Source organism: Ylistrum balloti, unplaced genomic scaffold (assembly GCF_031769215.1).
Source record: "Ylistrum balloti isolate Yb309-2 unplaced genomic scaffold, AGI_CSIRO_Ybal_v1 Utg371896, whole genome shotgun sequence".
Classification (NCBI taxonomy): domain Eukaryota; kingdom Metazoa; phylum Mollusca; class Bivalvia; order Pectinida; family Pectinidae; genus Ylistrum; species Ylistrum balloti.
In genome coordinates, this window is record NW_026782935.1 from 45109 (window position 1) to 65856 (window position 20748).

The 20748-nt window shown below is 37.2% G+C and overlaps 1 protein-coding gene across 1 annotated transcript; it reads right to left on the reverse strand.

Annotated features, from left to right (window-relative positions):
• Positions 1-7542: 7542 nt before the first annotated feature.
• Positions 7543-20053, reverse strand: LOC132563887 (sodium-dependent dopamine transporter-like). Its single transcript, XM_060228648.1, has 13 exons — positions 19849-20053; positions 16570-16701; positions 15960-16290; positions 15013-15145; positions 14510-14644; positions 14081-14184; positions 13611-13735; positions 13398-13510; positions 12891-13022; positions 11005-11104; positions 10332-10432; positions 9273-9440; positions 7543-7680 (listed from the first exon to the last, which is right to left on the reverse strand). Exons 1-13 carry the CDS (start codon positions 20051-20053, stop codon positions 7543-7545), a joined length of 1917 nt encoding a protein of 638 aa, XP_060084631.1.
• Between the last annotated feature and the right edge of the window lie 695 nt (positions 20054-20748).

Sequence of the window (20748 nt, forward strand, 5' to 3'; positions counted from 1 at the left end):
AAAAAAAAACAAATATGTTAAAGGACACACTATTATAGTCTACAACAGTTTTAATAGCATTGTTTATTAGAGTTGTACTGGAATTTTTCCACAGAGATGAATGCTCTTGAAGATTAACTTCGTTATTAGTAAACAAACAGACGCTGAAATCCTCGTAGTTTAAAAGGATGAAACATCATGTTTTGTATCTTTTTACCCCCCCCCCCCCTTCCACTCTCTCTCTCTCTCTCTTAATTTATATATATATATTTATCTGTACGTTGGCCATTTCAAAAACCATAATTTCTGTACTTGCGTTAAACAATCACGTCACGTGCTACATGAAAAATATATTTTTTACGTAAAAGAAATAAGTCAACCCACCTTCAGTTATATGACTCAGATGCAATGCTATCACAACAATGAGTAGTATTCCTGAATTCATGACTTCGGTTCTCGTGTCAGATCATCTGTCAGTAACCCTTTTTTCCTTGCTTAGTATACTATATAGGTGTACAAGTCCGCACCGTACTTATTTTTTTAACATACGTCAGTCACATGAAGGAAGCAGCTTTTCATTAGTTGAGATAACGCCGGGGAGGCCTGACGTAGCCACGGGAAGCGTGTGTATCTAGGGAATATGTGTTTAATAAATCCTTCCGACGAACCAATGGTCCTAAAAAGAGGAAATACGGAAAGGTTTGATCACAATTAATAATTCTAAACTAGGATATATTTGTATGATATAAAAAAAATAAGTCGATTTATCATTGTCATATCCGTGACATTCTGTGCCACTATATAAAGTCACTGAAAGCTCTATCGGTTAGAGCGTTGATCTATGTTACTCAGCCGAGGATTGTGCACATGAGTTGGTAATACATTTCAATACAGAATGAGTTAAAGTAGACAGAAATAAACCGCATCAAACAGCCAGTTTTTCATTCTTTACTCGTCATTGACCGCGGGGGTTTGTGTTTCTCAGAGAGCGGATCTGTCTGTACTGTTGTGACTGTCCTCTGTCCAAACTTTACCTTACATGCTATGGACGGTATGAGACGGACCTCCCGTATGTTCTTAAGCGCGGTAGCCATCAGCTACCAGTAGGAGACCAGCCTCATAATGACATTGGCTGTTCACGAGGAGAAAAACTAAAACCCTAAACAGTTAGCCCTGTTAAATCTTTACCTGAAACTTAAGTTCGTTCACTTGACACATGTATGGTCACCATTTGTAAAATGAAGTTAGAATCACCTGTTTTATGATAAGTTATCACTTATGACGAATACCTACCCAATGTTAAAACGAGGCCCGCTATTGCCTATCTTTATTCAGTCTATCAAGTTCCATTTTATTTTACTATTTTATTCTATGGTTTTGAGTATTGCTCTTTTGTCGACTTGTCGATACGTCGTTTTCGAAGATTTGCAAGGAATATTAAAGTTCGAATCAATTATTATCAATATGGAAGTGTTTTGAAATATTACTTCACGTACAAATATAAACATGGTAGTTTTTTGTAAAGTTTGTTTGTTATACTCCGGCTACAAAGACGAAAATGTATCTGACAATTTATGACATTAATAGAAAAGCAGAAACAGTAGACAGACAGTATTGCTGTATAAAATAACCTTTAAATTGACAAAGAAAATGCTTTTATTGAAAACTTTTGGCGTAGAAAATAATTTTCATCGAAACATTACGTAAGCTACATTAATCATAAGAAATTTCATCTGGTTACTTTGGAAGTTAGGTTTAAAAGTATGAATATTATCAATGGAGCCATAAAATTAGAAAATCTGATATCATCAAGGTTGTCGGTAAATACTTCTGTTTACGGAAAGCTATACCACAAAGCCTTAATTACAGAAATATTGCAGTCTCTATATAATTTGACAGAATGCCTTAATTACAGAAATATTGTAGTCTCTATATAATGTGATACTGACACAGGGTTTATTCTTAATTCTTATTGTCAATTTCTCACAGGAAAAACTATACCTCATTGCATCTAAACAATCTTATACACGATTTATCAAATTCATTATAATAAACCCAATCAAAAGAGGTTTTTTTAATTCAATACACCACAATCAATACATTTTTTAAGTGAACAAAAGGCACACGAGGCATGTATCGTTCACCTGGCTAATTCAACTATTCAACAAAGAATTTCGGAAAGGAATATTATTTTTTTAAATAATTCCCCTATTAGACCCCGGCCTTTTTGCCGAATGGAATTCCACTGTTCATACAAAATCGAGTCTCATTTTCCAAGGAATGCCTCAGCTTTGGACAATATCCTTGTGCGGAAGGAAGAGTTTTTAAGAATTCTACACTCACCATTAATATTTTGAAAACAAAAATGTTTTAAATCCTTCATTAGACGATGTTTGGCTATTTCACTGAAATTTACTAATTGATACAAAATTAAAAAGGTATATTTTTAAAGCCTCTTAAAGTTGCTGTGCTATTTCTTTTTTTTTCTGAGAGTAAGAGACAAATTTAAATATTTAATTGCCGATTCCTTAGCATTAAGGAGATTAATCTCTCGAGTCAGAATTCAGTATTCTGAATTTCTTAGTTGTGTTGAACAATTATGGTGAAATCTACGATGTTTCTTTATATTTTTTTTATCTTTCTCGATTGTCTCCTGGGATTCAAAATTTAGATTCTTAACAACACTGGCGAGTCCTGACGAAACAGCTGTAAGGTAAAGTTCGATTCTTATTGCATGATTCTAACGCATCTATATCTAATTTTGTATAGAGAGATGCTAATCCTGGACGGTTGACAATACTTATGAACTCAGTAACCTTATAACATGAAAGAAACATTTTAATTTATATTGAAAAAGTAAATATAGACATGTACTGGGGGCAGTATATAAAAATTATGAAACATAATGAATTGTGGAGCCAATGCTTATATTTACATCTTGACATTTCTTTCGATCAATTTTGATTTTCCTCAGTTGCCTCTTCGATTTCCATATTTAGGCCCTAAGCATCACTGACGAGTCCTTCAAGGATGAAACAGCTGTATGATGTAGCATCCCTGACGAGTCCTTCAAGGATGAAACAGCTGTTTGATGTAGTACCACTGACGAGTCCTAGAAGGACGAAACCGCTGTATGATATAGCACAGATGACGAGTCCTAGAAGGACGAAACACAGCTGTATGATGTAGTATCACCGACGAGTCCTAGAAGGACAAAACAGCTGTATAATGTAGTATCACTGACGAGTCCTAGAAGGACGAAACCGCTGTATGATGTAGCACCAATGACGAGTCCTAGAAGGATGAAACAGCTGTGTGATGTAGTATCACTGACGAGACCTAGAAGGACGAAACAGCTGTATGATGTAGTATCACTGACGAGTCCTAGAAGGACGAAACAGCTGTATGATGTAGTATCACTGACGAGTCATAGGACGAAACAGCTGTATGATGTAGTATCACTGACGATTCCTAGAAGGATGAAACAGCTGTGTGATGCACTTTACTTTATAATTTGACTCTACTATATACACGTAATCTTTCAAAATTTGTATTGAAATGTGCTATCCATTTGTTTGTCTTTTGTACAAGGTTTAGAACAGTTGTTCTTCTGAAAAATTCCTGTGACTGAGAATGTAATACAAAAACGCCAAGTTAAGACTAAAGGATCAAATTATCCATAGGTACATGTTCCAATAAATTAAAAATAAGTTTACTGCAGAGAATGAGCAATACTAGAACATTGCAAACACCATGACATCAATTACGATACCATATATCTGTCAAATTTGTGTTGAAGGGAAATCTCATTAAGGAATTTATCTGATATCTAGCTAAATATTTCTAAAATATTATAACATCTTTGGAAGCCAAGGAACATAAAAATATAAATCTATACTAGCTTTACTATACTACCTTTACTATACTATCTATACTACCTTTACTATACTATCTATATTACCTTTACTATATTACCTTTACTATACTACTACCTTTACTATACTATCTATATTACCTTTACTATATTACCTTTACTATACTATCTATACTATACTACCTTTACTATATTACCTTTACTATACTATCTTCACTATACTATCTTTACTATACTACCTTTACTATACTACCTTTACTATACTACCTATACTACCTTTACTATACTACCTTTACTACCTTTACTATACTACCTTTACTATACTACATATACTACCTTTACTATACTACATATACTACCTTTACTATACTACCTTTACTATACTACCTATACTTCCTTTACTACACTACCTTAACTATACTATCTATACAACCTTTACAATACTACCTTTACTATACTACCTTTACTATACTACCTTAACTATACTATCTATACTACCTTAACTATACTACCTTTACTATACTACCTTTACTATACTACCTTAACTATACTATCTATACTACCTTTACTATACTTATACTACCTTTACTATACTACCTTTACTACACTACCTTAACTATACTATCTTTACTATACTACATTTACTATACTACCTATACTGACTGTACATCCACATCATCATCTCTACTATCATCTCCTCATCAGTATTGCTAATGAACTGTTGTGTTGGACATAAGGTAAATGTGTTGATAGTACGTGTTACCTTGAATAAACGAATAAAACCCTCATCACACACATGTACGAAAAACGTGTATTTTTACCTTGAAGTACATAATGATATTACTAACTCTAAGAGAAGTGACCCTGATCATATTAGTAGTAAAAAGTCCAATAATGGTGGGAATATTTTAGTTCAGAATACATAGGATATAAACACACTGATCAAAATTAAAAGAAAAATTTCAGAAAAAAGAAAATATCTGGTGTATCCCTGACAGCCATTGGTATGCGCCATGATCTTTATTGTACTATTAAGAGTTTTGGATGGACTTTTCCCACTCACTATCTATTATACTAAATATGATAAATATAACATACTGTTTGGGAACATATTAGTAAATTCTTAGAAAGTTCATATCAGTATTTTCTCTATCAGAGCAATAGACTACAGCTCAAAAAATCTTTTTAAGATACAAACAAATCTGTTACTTAATATCTTTCTCGATTAGTAAAACAATTCAATACACACAGCTACTAAACATAAATACACAGTCAATACTACGCTATAGCGACAAAGAGGTTTAACTCGTAAAAAGATCTATATGGCAACGGGTGTAGAAAAAAAACATGTAAAGGGTTACATACAGTGTTCCCGGGCTGCTGCCTATCGACCATACCTGATCAGTTTCAAAATGTCATTTGTAGAAGCACGCACAATGGTCCATATTAGAGCAATTGATGGGAATGACGAGATGGAATGCCATAACGAACAGAGGACGAAACGCGACTTGAAAAACCCACTATCAGATGATGGCGAGATAAAAAAAAACAAAGCATTTTAACACTTTGTTAAATATATGTTAGAAGCTAATGTTCTACGTACAAAATAAACATTCTGATTAATGCAAAAAATATATATAGATGTAAAGTTTCTCTTTCATCACACGGTATCGTCTCAAGAATCTGGACACAATAGCAGTATATCGTACGCTTTACATGGAAGATAATTGTCAAACCCTGTACTCATGACTGTAGATGTTCGTAGTACTCTCCTCAGATGTGTAGAATACCAGCCACCGTGTCGTGCACTGATCAATGTAGATCTGTCATAAATTCATCAATGAAGATGTGTCGTTCTCTCTTCACTGTAGATGTGTCGTTCTCTCTTCACTGTAGATGTGTCGTTCTCTCTTCACTGAAGATGTGTCGTTCTCTCTTCACTATAAAAATGTCGTTCTCTCTTCACTGTGAATGTATGTCGTAGTCTCTTCACTCTATACATGTCGTATTCTCTTCATTGTAGAAATATCGTTCTCTCTTCACTGTGAATGTATGTCACATTCCCTTCATTCTAGACATATAGTTCTCTCTTCACTGTAAATGTATGTCACATTCTCTTCACGTTAGACATATCGTTCTCTCTTCACTGTGAATGTATGTCACATTCTCTTCACTTTAGACATATCGTTCTCTCTTCACTGTAAATGTATGTCACATTCTCTTCACTCTAGACATATCGTTCTCTCTTCACTGTGAATGTATATCACATTATCTTCACTCTAGACATATCGTTCTCTCTTCACTGTAAATGTATGTCACATTCTCTTCACTCTAGACATATAGTTCTCTCTTCACTGTAAATGTATGTCACATTCTCTTCACGTTAGACATATCGTTCTCTCTTCACTGTGAATGTATGTCACATTCTCTTCACTTTAGACATATCGTTCTCTCTTCACTGTAAATGTATGTCACATTCTCTTCACTCTAGACATATCGTTCTCTCTTCACTGTGAATGTATATCACATTATCTTCACTCTAGACATATCGTTCTCTCTTCACTGTAAATGTATGTCACATTCTCTTCACTCTAGACATATAGTTCTCTCTTCACTGTAAATGTATGTCACATTCTCTTCACGTTAGACATATCGTTCTCTCTTCACTGTGAATGTATGTCACATTCTCTTCACTTTAGACATATCGTTCTCTCTTCACTGTAAACGTATGTCACATTCTCTTCACTCTAGACATATCGTTCTCTCTTCACTGTGAATGTATATCACATTATCTTCACTCTAGACATATCGTTCTCTCTTCACTGTAAATGTATGTCACATTCTCTTCACGTTAGACATATCGTTCTCTCTTCACTGTGAATGTATGTCACATTCTCTTCACTTTAGACATATCGTTCTCTCTTCACTGTAAATGTATGTCACATTCTCTTCACTCCAGACATATCGTACTCTCTTCACTGTATAAATGTACTGTCTTCACTGTAGAAATATTGTACTGTCTTCACTTTAGAAATGCTACTCTCTCTTCACTGTAAATGTATGTCGTACCTTCGTCAATATAAATATGTCGTAAATTCGACAATGTATATATGTGTAGTATTCTCTTCACTAAAGGCGTGCGTCGGACTTTCGACACTGTAGATGATTCGTAATATCGTCACCGTAGATGATTCATCATTCCGTCGCAGTAGATGCGAGCGATACTCTCGTCACTGCAGATATGCCGTACATTCAACACTGTTAATATGTGTTGTGCAGTCGGCATGATAGATTTGTCACTCACTCCTTACTTTCAATGTGTGTCACTCACGCCCCACTGTCAATGTATGTCACTCACTCCTCACTGTCAATGTATGTCACTCACGCCCCACTGTCAATGTGTGTCACTCACGCCCCACTGTCAATGTATGTCACTCACTCCTCACTGTCAATGTATGTCACTCACGCCCCACTGTCAATGTGTGTCACTCACGCCCCACTGTCAATGTATGTCACTTACTCCTCACTGTCAATGTGTGTCACTCTCTCCCCACTGTTAATGTGTGTCGTGCACTCCTCTCTGTCAATGTGTGTCCTGCCCTCCTCACTGTGGATGTATCATACACTCGTCAGCGTAGATATGCCACACTTCCGTAAATAAAGATGTTTGTCGTAAGGTTGCCAAGGCATCAGTGACCCACTCCAAAAACGTTGGTCTTGGCACGCGTCCAGAGACTGCCTTGATTACGATAATACTCGTACACAGAACCAACTGTCTTGTTGTTAGGACCCCATTCTTGGTTGGGGTTCAACAAAACCTTCAGTCTCTGCAACAGTAAAAGACAAATTTTGGTTGTTTATCTGTAGACGTTTGTCTTAAAAACAACAAAATTCAAATGAAGCATGGACAAAACAACAACAGAAATATGAAACTCCTAAAGAATAAGACTAGGTGTTCCGGAAGGGTAACGTAGTCGTCTTCTTTTACGGCACTCGCCGTGTAAATCTTAGTCGATCAAAGAAAGCAACGTAAGCAAATGTGAACAAGGTAAACAACAACAAAACCAAATCACACAATACGAGCATCAAAGAAATAGAGTATTTCCAAATGAGAGCGTCATCAGGAGAAGGATCACGAGTTGTCGGCGGGAGAAGAGAGGGATCAGGAGTCGTTGGCGAGAGAGGTGAAGGATCAAGAATCGTGGGCGGGAGAGGAGAAGGATCAGGAATCGTCGGCGGGAGAGGAGAAGGATCAAGAATCGTCGGCGGGGGAGGAGAAGGATCAGGAGTTGTCGGCGGGAGAGGAGAAGGATCAAGAATCGTCGGCGGGGGAGGAGAAGGATCAGGAGTCGTTGGCGAGAGAGGTGAAGGATCAAGAATCGTGGGCGGGAGAGGAGAAGGATCAGGAGTTGTCGGCGGGAGAGGAGAAGGATCAAGAATCGTCGGCGGGGGAGGAGAAGGATCAGGAGTCGTTGGCGAGAGAGGTGAAGGATCAAGAATCGTGGGCGGGAGAGGAGAAGGATCAAGAATCGTCGGCGGGGGAGGAGAAGGATCAGGAGTTGTCGGCGGGAGAGGAGAAGGATCAAGAATCGTCGGCGGGGGAGGAGAAGGATCAGGAGTCGTTGGCGAGAGAGGTGAAGGATCAAGAATCGTGGGCGGGAGAGGAGAAGGATCAGGAATCGTCGGCGGGAGAGGAGAAGGATCAAGAATCGTCGGCGGGGGAGGAGAAGGATCAGGAGTTGTCGGCGGGAGAGGAGAAGGATCAAGAATCGTCGGCGGGAGAGAAGGATCAGGAGTCGTCGGCGGGAGAGGAGAAGGATCAAGAATCGTCGGCGGGAGAGAAGGATCATGAGTCGTCGGCGGGAGAGGAGAAGGATCAAGAATCGTCGGCGGGAAAGGAGAAGGATCACGAATCGTCGGCGGGAGAGAAGGATCAGGAGTAGTCGGCGGGAAAGGAGAAGGATCACGAGTCGTCGGCGGGAGAGGAGAAGGATCAGGCATCGTCGGTGGGAGAGGAGAAGGATCAAGAATCGTCGGCGGGAGAGAAGGATCAGGAGTAGTCGGCGGGATAGGAAAAGGATAAATAGCTACCTTCCTGTGATATCTCTTCAATATTGAACAGTATGAACTTAAGATTTTGTTGGGGATTTTTTGGGGGTTTTTTTCAAACCTTGTTCGATTTTTTTTCATTTTCTTCAGTCGCCTTCTATATTTCAGAAATTTAGGCTCATAGCATCGCTGACGAAGTAGAAACAATGGTATAATGCAGTTTATTTCCTATACTGTATCTAATTCTAAAGGGCTATTCAGTTTGTATGTCGTTTGTAAAATACAAGGATATTTAAAAGAACCTTACTACTTATCTTAGACGGTATGACGAAGCTTTATCTCGGACAGGAGAATTTTCTTTATTACCTACCTTTGCTGGTGATCCTGATGTGCAGTAGAACCCATGAAGGGCCATCACTGGGAGGGGTACTATGGATACCAATCCTATAACAACCCCAATAGCTTTAGCGTGTTCAGGAAACAAATACCCATTGTGAACAGGTGGTTTGAAGGCAAGAACTGTTCCAAGCAAGGCTATCTGTTGATAATAGGGTTGAAAGATTAGCGTAAAATTATGTTAAGGATAAATTTCACCTCCACATAACATATTGAGTATAGAAAAAACATAACATAATGGCATGTGTTACGTCAACTAGAATCCATATTCCAATATACTGTTATTTGAACAGGGAATAATGTCTTTCAACACTGGCACCAAACAGATGACATTAGATTTGATTACATTAGCTTTGATTACATTAGATTTGACACAAAAGGTCCAAAATGTTTAAAAAATAATAAAAAAACCCACTTTTTTCTCAATAATAGTTTATGACGAATCCATGAAGTAATAGAATATATATATATATATACATACACACAAAGAAACCCTAAAACCAAATGTCAGTATCCTGATACACGTATACAGATATGTAATAGTTAACTCCCTCAGTACTCCCCAATTAAATATCAGTAGCCTACTGCACTTATAAATGCTGATACCTTACAATACTTCTACCAAAATCTTGGATTTGACATTAAAAGTCCAAAACATTTAAAAGAAAGCAGGCTTTTTAAGAAACTAGCACTGACGCTGATGCCGGGTTGAAGTATAAGCTTTCGTTGTCTTTGACAAGCGAGCTAAAAACAAAACAGCTACCAATGTATTGAAGCGGAACATCACGCGTACGTGATCCATGTAGAATTCATGCTTAAATAGTTGAATATTTTTAAGTGATTTTCATCTTCAGGTTGTAGGAATGTGTAAGTAAATGATGCGAACATATGACGCACATATTGCTGAATTTGAGTACGCTGTCAATGCACCGAACGCTAAAGAAATTATACATGAAAATTATATATATGTATAATATCTAAAATTCTCCAACGTGAACAGACAAGATAAGTCTATCGGACTAAGATTACTTACAAAGAGGGCTATAGGTGTAATGATACACCACGATAACCTGATGACGTAGTGGACACTCCTACCCGTCATCATCTGGATGTCATGACTAAACCGCTCCGCTCCTGCAATCAATCATTACTCATTAATTTACACTCGAAGTGTATTACTAAATATGTTTATCACAGTAATAATTACTTTTACTTATTACCAGCTGGTAACAAGTATTTGTTGGTACACAACACTGCAGCTTATTTAATGAAAGATGACAACATCATAGAAACTATGCTAAAACATCATGCTTCACAAAGTAAATCTTATGTATGACCTATCTCGTATGAATCTGGTTGTCGTATCTAAACCTACTTAAAAACAGTATAATTCTTACTGTCCGTGTTTTACTTTTTCACGCGACTTTGTTCTAGGGTGCTATTCCTTCCTTAAGACTCAGTCGAACAACATTTCAGAAAAATTCTTGTATTGACCTCAATATAATATCACCGGAAATTCATTTGAAGACAAAACACGAAAGTGTAAAGCCTATTTATTGTTTCTTCGTTCGTACCAACAATCAGTTATATCGTATTCCTTGTGTGTAGTTTTACCTCCAACATCTTAAGGTCAATAATATGAAAGAAAGAAAATATCGACAAACGGACAGACCGACAATCAGAGACGGACAAAGATTGCGACTCACCATAGAACCAGCCGACGACGAGGCACTCACAGATGGCAATGATGAAGAAACAGTAAGCCGTGGCGTACCAGTCAACCAATACAAATATGTACATTCCAGCCTGTAAACATCCATATAGAAGTGGTCTTAAACTCATGATTTACATCTTGTACTGAAGTGCTAACTTCAATCTTAATATCACTGATGTCATTTGAATCCCGATAAGTGTTACTAGAAAGAGTAATGTTTCTAGTAACCAAATTTCAAACTTCATGGCATTGTCAACTATTGAAGTAGGAATCTAAGGACATGTACATGCCAGAAATTTACTGATTCACGGTTGAAATTAGCAAATTTTATTTCTGTCTGCCCAAATTTCATTACATAAGAAAAGCTTTGTATAACAGAATTAACAATTTAGTCAACCACCAGAATATATAATAGGAATCTGAAAAATCTTATGTGTTGAAATTTTACAGTAATGTATTTTTGCATCCTTATGTTGCCATGGCGACCAAAATTTGATTTTTTTATCAAAATGCCCAATTGGTCTGCAGAGCTCATCTGGTATGTCGAGCTACATCCTTGGGAACATATCAGCTATATATATCCTTCTTCTAGGAAGACGCTTCAACAAAGGAACATACCAGCCAAATATCATCCCTCTATGCCTTATACTTCATGAGTAGAAGTCGTTGAAAGTTTTTAACAAAATTGACCCCTGTGACCTTGAATATATGTGAAGGCCATTTCTTTTCGCAAACTTTGTCGGGCTTCATTCTAGGAACATACCAGCCAAATATCACTCCTCTAGACCTTTAAGTTCATGGGAAGAATTCGTTTAAAGGTTTAAACAAATTTGACCCCTGTCACCTTGAATATATGTCAAGGTCAAACTTTGTCAGGCCTCATCCTATGAACATACCAGCCAAATATTAAAACATTTGGTCAACTGAGTATTGAGAAAAAAATTGGTTAAAGGAAAAAGTTGACGCCGGACGCCGGACGAACGATGGCCGATGGACGAACGACGGGCGCTGCGCCACAGCATAAGTTCACTTGGCCCTACGAGTCAGGAGAGCTAAAAATACTGTGTTTATAAACAATTTAACTCGTAAAGCATTGAATGCAAAGTTATTTTATACACATTTTTAACTTCTTATCTATTGAAAAAGTTTTTTCAAAGTATTTTCAGATGTCAGGGTAGATAACTCAATCAGGAAGAAAAAACACAATAACAGTTTTGTTTTAAGTTGTTTCTTCCAGTATTCAATTATTTCTCTTTTTATGATAATAGCTGCACTGATATTTTTAAAATAATGATATAAACCGTGATCATATTGTTCATCAGATTAAAAATTAATTACATGTAGTTGAAATACAGAATTAAATTTTAAACATGTCTGTTCTGTATGTTTTTTAGTTGTCATGATGGCTAATACATTCAAACTTGGCTAGTTCCACTTTACTTATTGGAATTCATTTACTGTGTAAATTCAAAAACTTATGTAGAATCATAACAAACAGTAGTATTTTTAACATATTACTAAACAGTAGACACAACACCTCCTTATCTAGATTATGACATTTCTTTCGATCAATTTTTATTTTCCTGTCACCTCATAGGTTTAGCATTAGGCTTTTAGAACCACTGACGAGTCCTAGAAGGACGGAGCAGCTTTATGATGCAGTTTAATTCACTGTTTGACTCTTCTCTATCTAACTGTGATATTGTATTAAAAGGTACTATTCATTTGAGTGTCTGTTGTACAATCTTTAAAAGTGAGGAACAAGATATGACAAACCTGTAAGTTATAAACAAGACCTTGATTAAAGTTTAACTGCTAAATTGATAAATACATTGTATTCACTTACACCATCTACACAGCTACTTGGTGTTCACTTACCGGGGTGGCAAATACAAGGCTAAGTAGGAAGAAACAGACGAATACTGAGACCAGAAGTAGGTTCTTCCTTTTCCCCAGAGTCCCTGGGAATACATCCCGTAGACCTCCCAAAACCGTCTCTAGCTGAGCAAACTGTAGAACATATAATTACTATCTTATAAACGATACTACACAGTGGTAGGTATAACTTCCCACAAAACATACTGCTGTAACGACAGTATTATATCAATTTTTATGAATAAGACAATATACTCTAGAGACTGATCTTTATTATCTACGCTGATACTCAAAAAAGTGATTATACTCAATTAAGGAATATTTTCAAAAGTTTTTGACAGTGAAACAAACTATTTTAATAATGAGTGTGTTTAATTTTTCTACCGTTCAATCATAAAAAAATTGATGTAGTTACGACATGTTTTATTTTGATAGTGAATCCAAAATTACAACAAAACATACTCACTCTATAATAACCGATATTTTTTTCATTACAATGCACAAAAATACCTGACTGTCGAGACCCACAGCAATAAGCATGACAAAGAAGAGGACTGCCCACAGGTTGGGAAGGGGCAGACGCGATATGGCCTCGGGATAGACTTGGAATACGAGGCCCGGCCCTGAGGAGGCAACATTGTTTTAGTGTGCGGTCATGGCAATTACATCGCCTTCTTAATAATCGTATTCTGTTCGATACGCGCGTATGAAAATGATAATCACCTGATTCGGCCACATCTTCTATGGTACTACCAGACTGGTGAGCTAGGAATCCCAGGATACTGAATACCACGAACCCACAGAAGAAATTGCTGAATGTGTCCATGATGGAGACCAATGCGGCATCGCTGCAACACAGTAAATTATTCGTGGAATAAAATCTAAAAAATATTTAAAACCTCAACCAAATTAAACGTCTGTTACACAGAATATTATGTGATAAACTATTTGCTGTGATCTTCGCCATTTTGAAAGTGTTCCGTGTAATGTGATTTTTAATTGTAATGAAGTTTTCCCGCCATCTTACACAAATGAAATGTGATATCATAAGTACGTATAATGCAATTCAATATGCCATTTCATACGAAATAAAATAACTTTGAAATTGGGCGTTGAAACGATTGAACGAAAAGCAATGGCATCAACGTGTTATAAAAACACGTTGACTAAAACGGATTTATGGATAAACTTACTTAAAACTTTTATTGTTGAACTTGTTGTAGCTAGCCATGGTGATGACACCTCCCCAGGCAGGACCCAACGAGAAAAACACCTGCAGGGCCGCCTCGAACCACACCTTGAATATTACAATTAATCAGGATTTACATTTTGCTATAAGAAAATAAAAAAGAAGAAGAATGAAATTTGAAATAAAATAACTCGTCCGTAAATCTTTCTCAATTCCCCTCTTATCGATACTGACACATGAACAGTAAAACTTTTTCTAAAAAAAGAAGAATTCAACACATAGAGAAGAGTATACCCCATTTGCACTTTATAATAAATCATATATACCAATACAGGGTAGACATCCTTGCCATCTGTACTTAATTGCATTCCATTCCTAACGAATTGTATGTACCGATGTTACAATAACTTACACGACCTACATTTAATTTTACCTGGAAATTTAGCAGCTTGGAGAAATCTGGTTTTATGAAATATATGACACCTTCGAGTGATCCCTCTAGCGTCAGACTGCGTATCAGTAGCACCAACAGGAGAAAATATGGCAGAATGGCCGTGACGTACGCCACCTGGCGGAGAAACACACACGCGTAAAGTAGATTGCATCTTACACTGTTACAAGTTACGATATCCATATCTTCGTAGGGCAAGATTTCACAAATGATGTCAATCGCTTTTTAAATTTTTTTTTAATTTTTAGATTTCTTAAAGATCAGGGTATGCCTCCTGACGTTCACTTTAATTCATTTTGCAGTACTAAAAATCAACAGTATCGCATTTCGGTGTGACAAAACTATAAAAACATAATTTAGTGGCCCAATAATCTTCGAACATCGTCCAACATATTGAATGGTCAATTGAAAATCAGTAAAGGTAACATGCTTTCCTTCTAAATTTGTCATCAGAGATGGATTTGGTGTAAACCTTTTTGTCTTACCTTACCGGCAGAGCGTACACCTCTCACCACACAAAGAAATGTAATGACAGCCGCAAGGAAAATGGTGACCACCAGGTGCCACTGTGGCCCTCCGACCTGGTCAATTCCAGGGGATATACCCAGGATACCGTACCTACCAAAAATGACATAGACAGTCTATCAATTTTATCATGAAGAAAATAAGAAAATTTACGACACTCTTCAACACATCGATAGCACGAGCTCGAAGGGATGTATTTGTACATTTTACCAGACAATTTAGTCATTAAGTAAAGTCGAATTAGTCTAGGCAGGTAGAGAAAAACATCCCTCCTAATAAAACAATGCAGAGAATATCACTAGATAACGTTCATCAAAAGTCTACAGAAGTTAGCTTTTAGTATCATGGGATACGTCCACGGTGTTCTGTATAATGCAGATCCCGGCCAATGTATAGTAATTTTGTCATAACTAGTTTTAATTTGTTTACAATAGCTTGGTCATCGTTGTATAAAAAACGTGTACACAAGTGGAGACATTTTTCGATACAAGACTTGGACAGTACAGTGACCGAGGTATTTATCGTCCGTTTTTTCCGACCTTCCTTCTCTCTGTATATTACACGTCTAAGATTCTCCATGTCTAGCAGTTCGATATTTTGGAATTTACTACAAGGCAGGATGTGTAAGAAGAACGATGTGTAGGGATCTAAATAAACACCGTCTTACGACGACAAGAATATTTTTCGTCTAAAAGTCACTGGTAATTTGACTCAATTTTAAGTATCCTATAGGAGTCAAGGGAAAATTCCCTATCCATAGTTTCAAAATCCGACCGAATGTTTCTATAGTAATATATTGACATCGAATCCTACTGATACTCTTCTAAAAGATCACTGACCTCCATACTGTTACTACTTAAATCTAAAGGAGATTGAACTTTTGACTGGCAGTACATCAGAAGCATACCTCCAGAACTCTGTAGCCGCTGTCGGTAGGACTGGTGCCTTATCTAACGTAGCGTTAGAAGCAACAGGGACCTGTGACTGGGTCAGATTGGTGAGCGTTCCATTTAATCCAGTAGTGTTGGATACATTCTGATCTGTCAGTGATGAATTGGACGGTGCTGGCGAATTTGAGCGAATAACTACACACTCAGGAGAGTTCCAGTGATTGTCACACGAGGCCCAGGGTTGAGTCGGGTAGAATGAGTAGTAGAAATAACACAAGACCCACGCCACTACCAGGTTGTAATACCACGTCACAATGAAGGACAGGATCACCATACAGAAACCCAAACCTGAAAAAAATACGTTCTAAATAGCCTCGACAAATATCACGTTAACTATACTGGTACCAAATATGACTGCAAATAACCAATGTTATTTTATATATTGTGACATCCAGGTCTTCATCTAAATATCCTCCCGTATATCTCATAATACTATGGAAATATTGTATACTGCTGGCTATTTTTTATGAACTAATATATATTTAACGTTAATGTCAGTTTGTCGTAACATTACTACAACGTCGTACTCTATATAGTTCGCCAGTCAAATGTACACAGATCGCCTACCTTTAAACAGCGGACAGATGCACCAAACCACCAGGGGACTTTTCCCCGAAAACTGTCCCAGACATAACTCCATGTAGTACAAAGGGAACCCGCAAACAGACACGAAGAAGAAAAATGGTATCAAAAAGGCACCTGTAACAAGTCAATGTAGACATATTAATTCATAATTATCTCAGATCTTGAAGTCTCGTGATTACCAAAATATCACATCATGAGCTGTGAATGTATAGCTGATACCGGATAGCTAATTATCTTCATGGGTCGAAATTTGTTGTACCCATGTACCGCTCTGATACCATACAGTGTGATTGCCAGGATGTCACACAATGTTGTACCCATGTACCGCTCTGATACCATACAGTGTGATTACCAGGATGTCACACAATGTTGTACCCATGTACCGCTCTGATACCATACAGTGTGATTACCAGGATGTCACACAATGTTGTACCCATGTACCGCTCTGTTACCATACAAAACGAACATGGCTAAGGGTGAACATTTTGGTCTCGCCGTGGCCTTTAGCACTCGATAACTAATCTTTTCTTTTCCAACTGCTTTACCGATTGAATTGTAATGCTAACCATTTAAAGGATAGTTATTAAAACATGAAATCCAATGGTCCTGAATAGGTCGCTTTCTATACTTTAAAGTCCGTTTCCAAAGCATTATTTCTTAGCACGTTTGACTCTTGCGTTCTTAAAAAGATAGTCAGGCAGGTCCCGGCAAAAACCTTTCAAAAGAGCTGACCGTCTGGCTCTTCACAGAGATGCACTAAATTCATTTCTGGTGCACCTATATTACAAATACACGAAGTGATTATGTCTGTGCAGTAGTAAGACGTAGATGGTAAACAGGTAGTTTAATCAATGACATTTGCATCGTTTGAGGAATTAGCGCAAATAAAACAAACTAGATGTATCGGCGGAAAAAAAAAATAGGAATGCCTGAATAACAAGTAACAATTGACATTTCCGACATATCAAATGAACCCTGAACCTATAAACATTTTAAAGCAATGATACTTAAACCGAACATGGCCAAAGATGAACAAAAATCGTGAATCATGTAGCCCACCCCTCACCCCACCCCTACTTCCCCACCCCAACCCCTTTCCCAGTGGCCAAAGGGTATCGTATTCTCTCATTTTTTAAAAACTCTTTATATCAAGACGCACTTATGGTAGAATTATATATATTTCATGGATGGAAGGTTCTCAATATGCTTTATTGTGAAATTGTGAATTTAATTTAAGTTTTTTCACATTTCCTACAGGTTTTCCTACAGGTGAGAAGTAACTTTATCCAAGTTCTTTAAGGAAACTTACAGTTTTGAAGAACACAAACCGGATGGCAGTTGATGTTTTATATATTTTTCATATTTACATTACATGTACAATGTAGTTCTAGTTATCTTACACAGTTAATAAGATGATTTATGTAACTTATTAAGAACTCAAACGATATTTAGGCCCTAGGTCCTAATAGTCTATAGTGTGGATGGTCATTACTCTGTTAGATGTAAACCGAACTGGGTAACCCTGCAGGAAGGGTGTAAGACTACTGACTACCACAATTGTATGATCGAAGAGACAGCTTAATTTGGAATCATATTTGTTCTCTTCTGGATGCCTTTCTTCCTCCTAATGTCTCCCTTGCTCGGGCCTGTTTGAGACGTTAATTATACTTAAGCCTGTTTGAGACGTTAATTATACTTAAGCCTGTTTGAGACGTTAATTATACTTAAGCCTGTTGGAGACGTTAATTATACTTAAGCCTGTTGGAGACGTTAATTATACTTAGGCCTGTTGGAGACGTTAATTATACTTAAGCCTGTTGGAGACGTTAATTATACTTAGGCCTGTTGGAGACGTTAATTATGCTTAAGCCTGTTGGAGACGTTAATTATACTTAGGCCTGTAGGAGATGTTAATTATACTTAGGCCTGTTGGAGACGTTAATTATACTTAGGCCTGTTGGAGATGTTAATTATGCTTAAGCCTGTTGGAGACGTTAATTATACTTAGGCCTGTTGGAGACGTTAATTATACTTAGGCCTGTTGGAGACGTTAATTATACTTAGGCCTGTTGGAGACGTTAATTATGCTTAAGCCTGTTGGAGACGTTAATTATACTTAGGCCTGTTGGAGACGTTAATTATGCTTAAGCCTGTTGGAGACGTTAATTATGCTTAAGCCTGTTGGAGACGTTAATTATACTTAGGCCTGTTGGAGACGTTAATTATGCTTAAGCCTGTTGGAGACGTTAATTATGCTTAGGCCTGTTGGAGACGTTAATTATGCTTAAGCCTGTTGGAGACGTTAATTATGCTTAAGCCTGTTGGAGACGTTAATTATACTTAGGCCTGTTGGAGACGTTAATTATGCTTAAGCCTGTTGGAGACGTTAATTATACTTAAGCCTGTTGGAGACGTTAATTATACTTAGGCCTGTTGGAGACGTTAATTATGCTTAAGCCTGTTGGAGACGTTAATTATGCTTAAGCCTGTTGGAGACGTTAATTATACTTAGGCCTGTTGGAGACGTTAATTATGCTTAAGCCTGTTGGAGACGTTAATTATACTTAGGCCTGTTGGAGACGTTAATTATACTTAGGCCTGTTGGAGACGTTAATTATACTTAGGCCTGTTGGAGATGTTAATTATGCTTAAGCCTGTTGGAGACGTTAATTATACTTAGGCCTGTAGGAGATGTTAATTATACTTAGGCCTGTTGGAGACGTTAATTATACTTAGGCCTGTAGGAGATGTTAATTATACTTAGGCCTGTTGGAGACGTTAATTATACTTAGGCCTGTTGGAGACGTTAATTATACTTAGGCCTGTTGGAGACGTTAATTATACTTAGGCCTGTAGGAGATGTTAATTATACTTAGGCCTGTTGGAGACGTTAATTATACTTAGGCCTGTAGGAGATGTTAATTATACTTAGGCCTGTTGGAGACGTTAATTATACTTAGGCCTGTTGGAGACGTTAATTATACTTAGGCCTGTTGGAGACGTTAATTATACTTAGGCCTGTTGGAGACGTTAATTATACTTAGGCCTGTTGGAGACGTTAATTATACTTAGGCCTGTTGGAGACGTTAATTATACTTAGGCCTGTTGGAGACGTTAATTATACTTAGGCCTGTTGGAGATGTTAATTATGCTTCAGATGCTTTGTTTGATTCAAAATTTCCCTATATGGATATTTCCTTAATCGTCCGATTTTATCCTGGCTATCAGAATCTTGTTTGATATATGTCACGTGTTACTCACCTCCTCCGTTCCTCATACACAGGTAAGGAAATCTCCAGAGAACACCTAGACCTACTGAGTAACCAATCAGAGATAACATATATTCGGTTTTCCTCGCCCATACTTCACGTGTAACGCCTCTGCTGTCGTCATGGACGTACGAGTCACTACTATCAGAGTGTAATGGCTTTCCCTCTGAAGGATGTTTCAAGATCTCTGGGTTCATCTTCCTGAGAAAATCAAAACAATCAAATGTTTTATTTCTTTATCAATAGTTTGTGTGTGACAATAAAGAACACTTGATGGCAGTTGGCATGTTACGTTAAAGATCACTAATTAATAGTTTGTGTGAATATTCAGAACATCTGACAGCAGTTTGTGTGTGAATATACGGAACATTTGACAGCAGTTTGTGTGTGAATATACGGAACATCTGACAGCAGTTTGTGTGTGAATATACGGAACATCTGACAGCAGTTTGTGTGTGAATATACGGAACATTTGATAGTAGTTTGTGTGTGAAAATACGGAACATTTAAAAGTAGTTTGTGTGCGACTATACAGAACACTTGATAGTAAAATCTGTGTGTGTCTAATGAACAGATGGCAGTATTTTGTGTGTGACTTGAGAACAGACAACAGTAGTTTGTGTGTGACTAGAGAACAGACAACAGTAGTTTGTGTGACTAGAGAACAGACAACAGTAGTTTGTGTGACTAGAGAACAGACAACAGTAGTTTGTGTGACTAGAGAACAGACAACAGTAGTTTGTGTGACTAGAGAACAGACAACAGTAGTTTGTGTGTGACTAGAGAAGAAATGACCGTGGAGGCGAATGCATGAATTGATTCAACTTAATTGTAATTTATGAAAAACTGTTTAACTCAGATCATTTACACATATCATACTGAATTCAATTTT

Bases quoted from the DNA above. Each gene is read 5' to 3' on its own strand.
- LOC132563887 (XM_060228648.1), bottom strand. From the start codon at position 20,053: ATGAACCCAGAGATCTTGAAACATCCTTCAGAGGGAAAGCCATTACAC. The intron at 14,645-15,012 runs GTAAGACAAAAA...TTTCTCCGCCAG, and splicing joins GTGTACGCTCTGCCGGTAAG to GTGGCGTACGTCACGGCCAT. The intron at 13,511-13,610 runs GTGATTATCATT...TTGCCTCCTCAG, and splicing joins AGAAGATGTGGCCGAATCAG to GGCCGGGCCTCGTATTCCAA.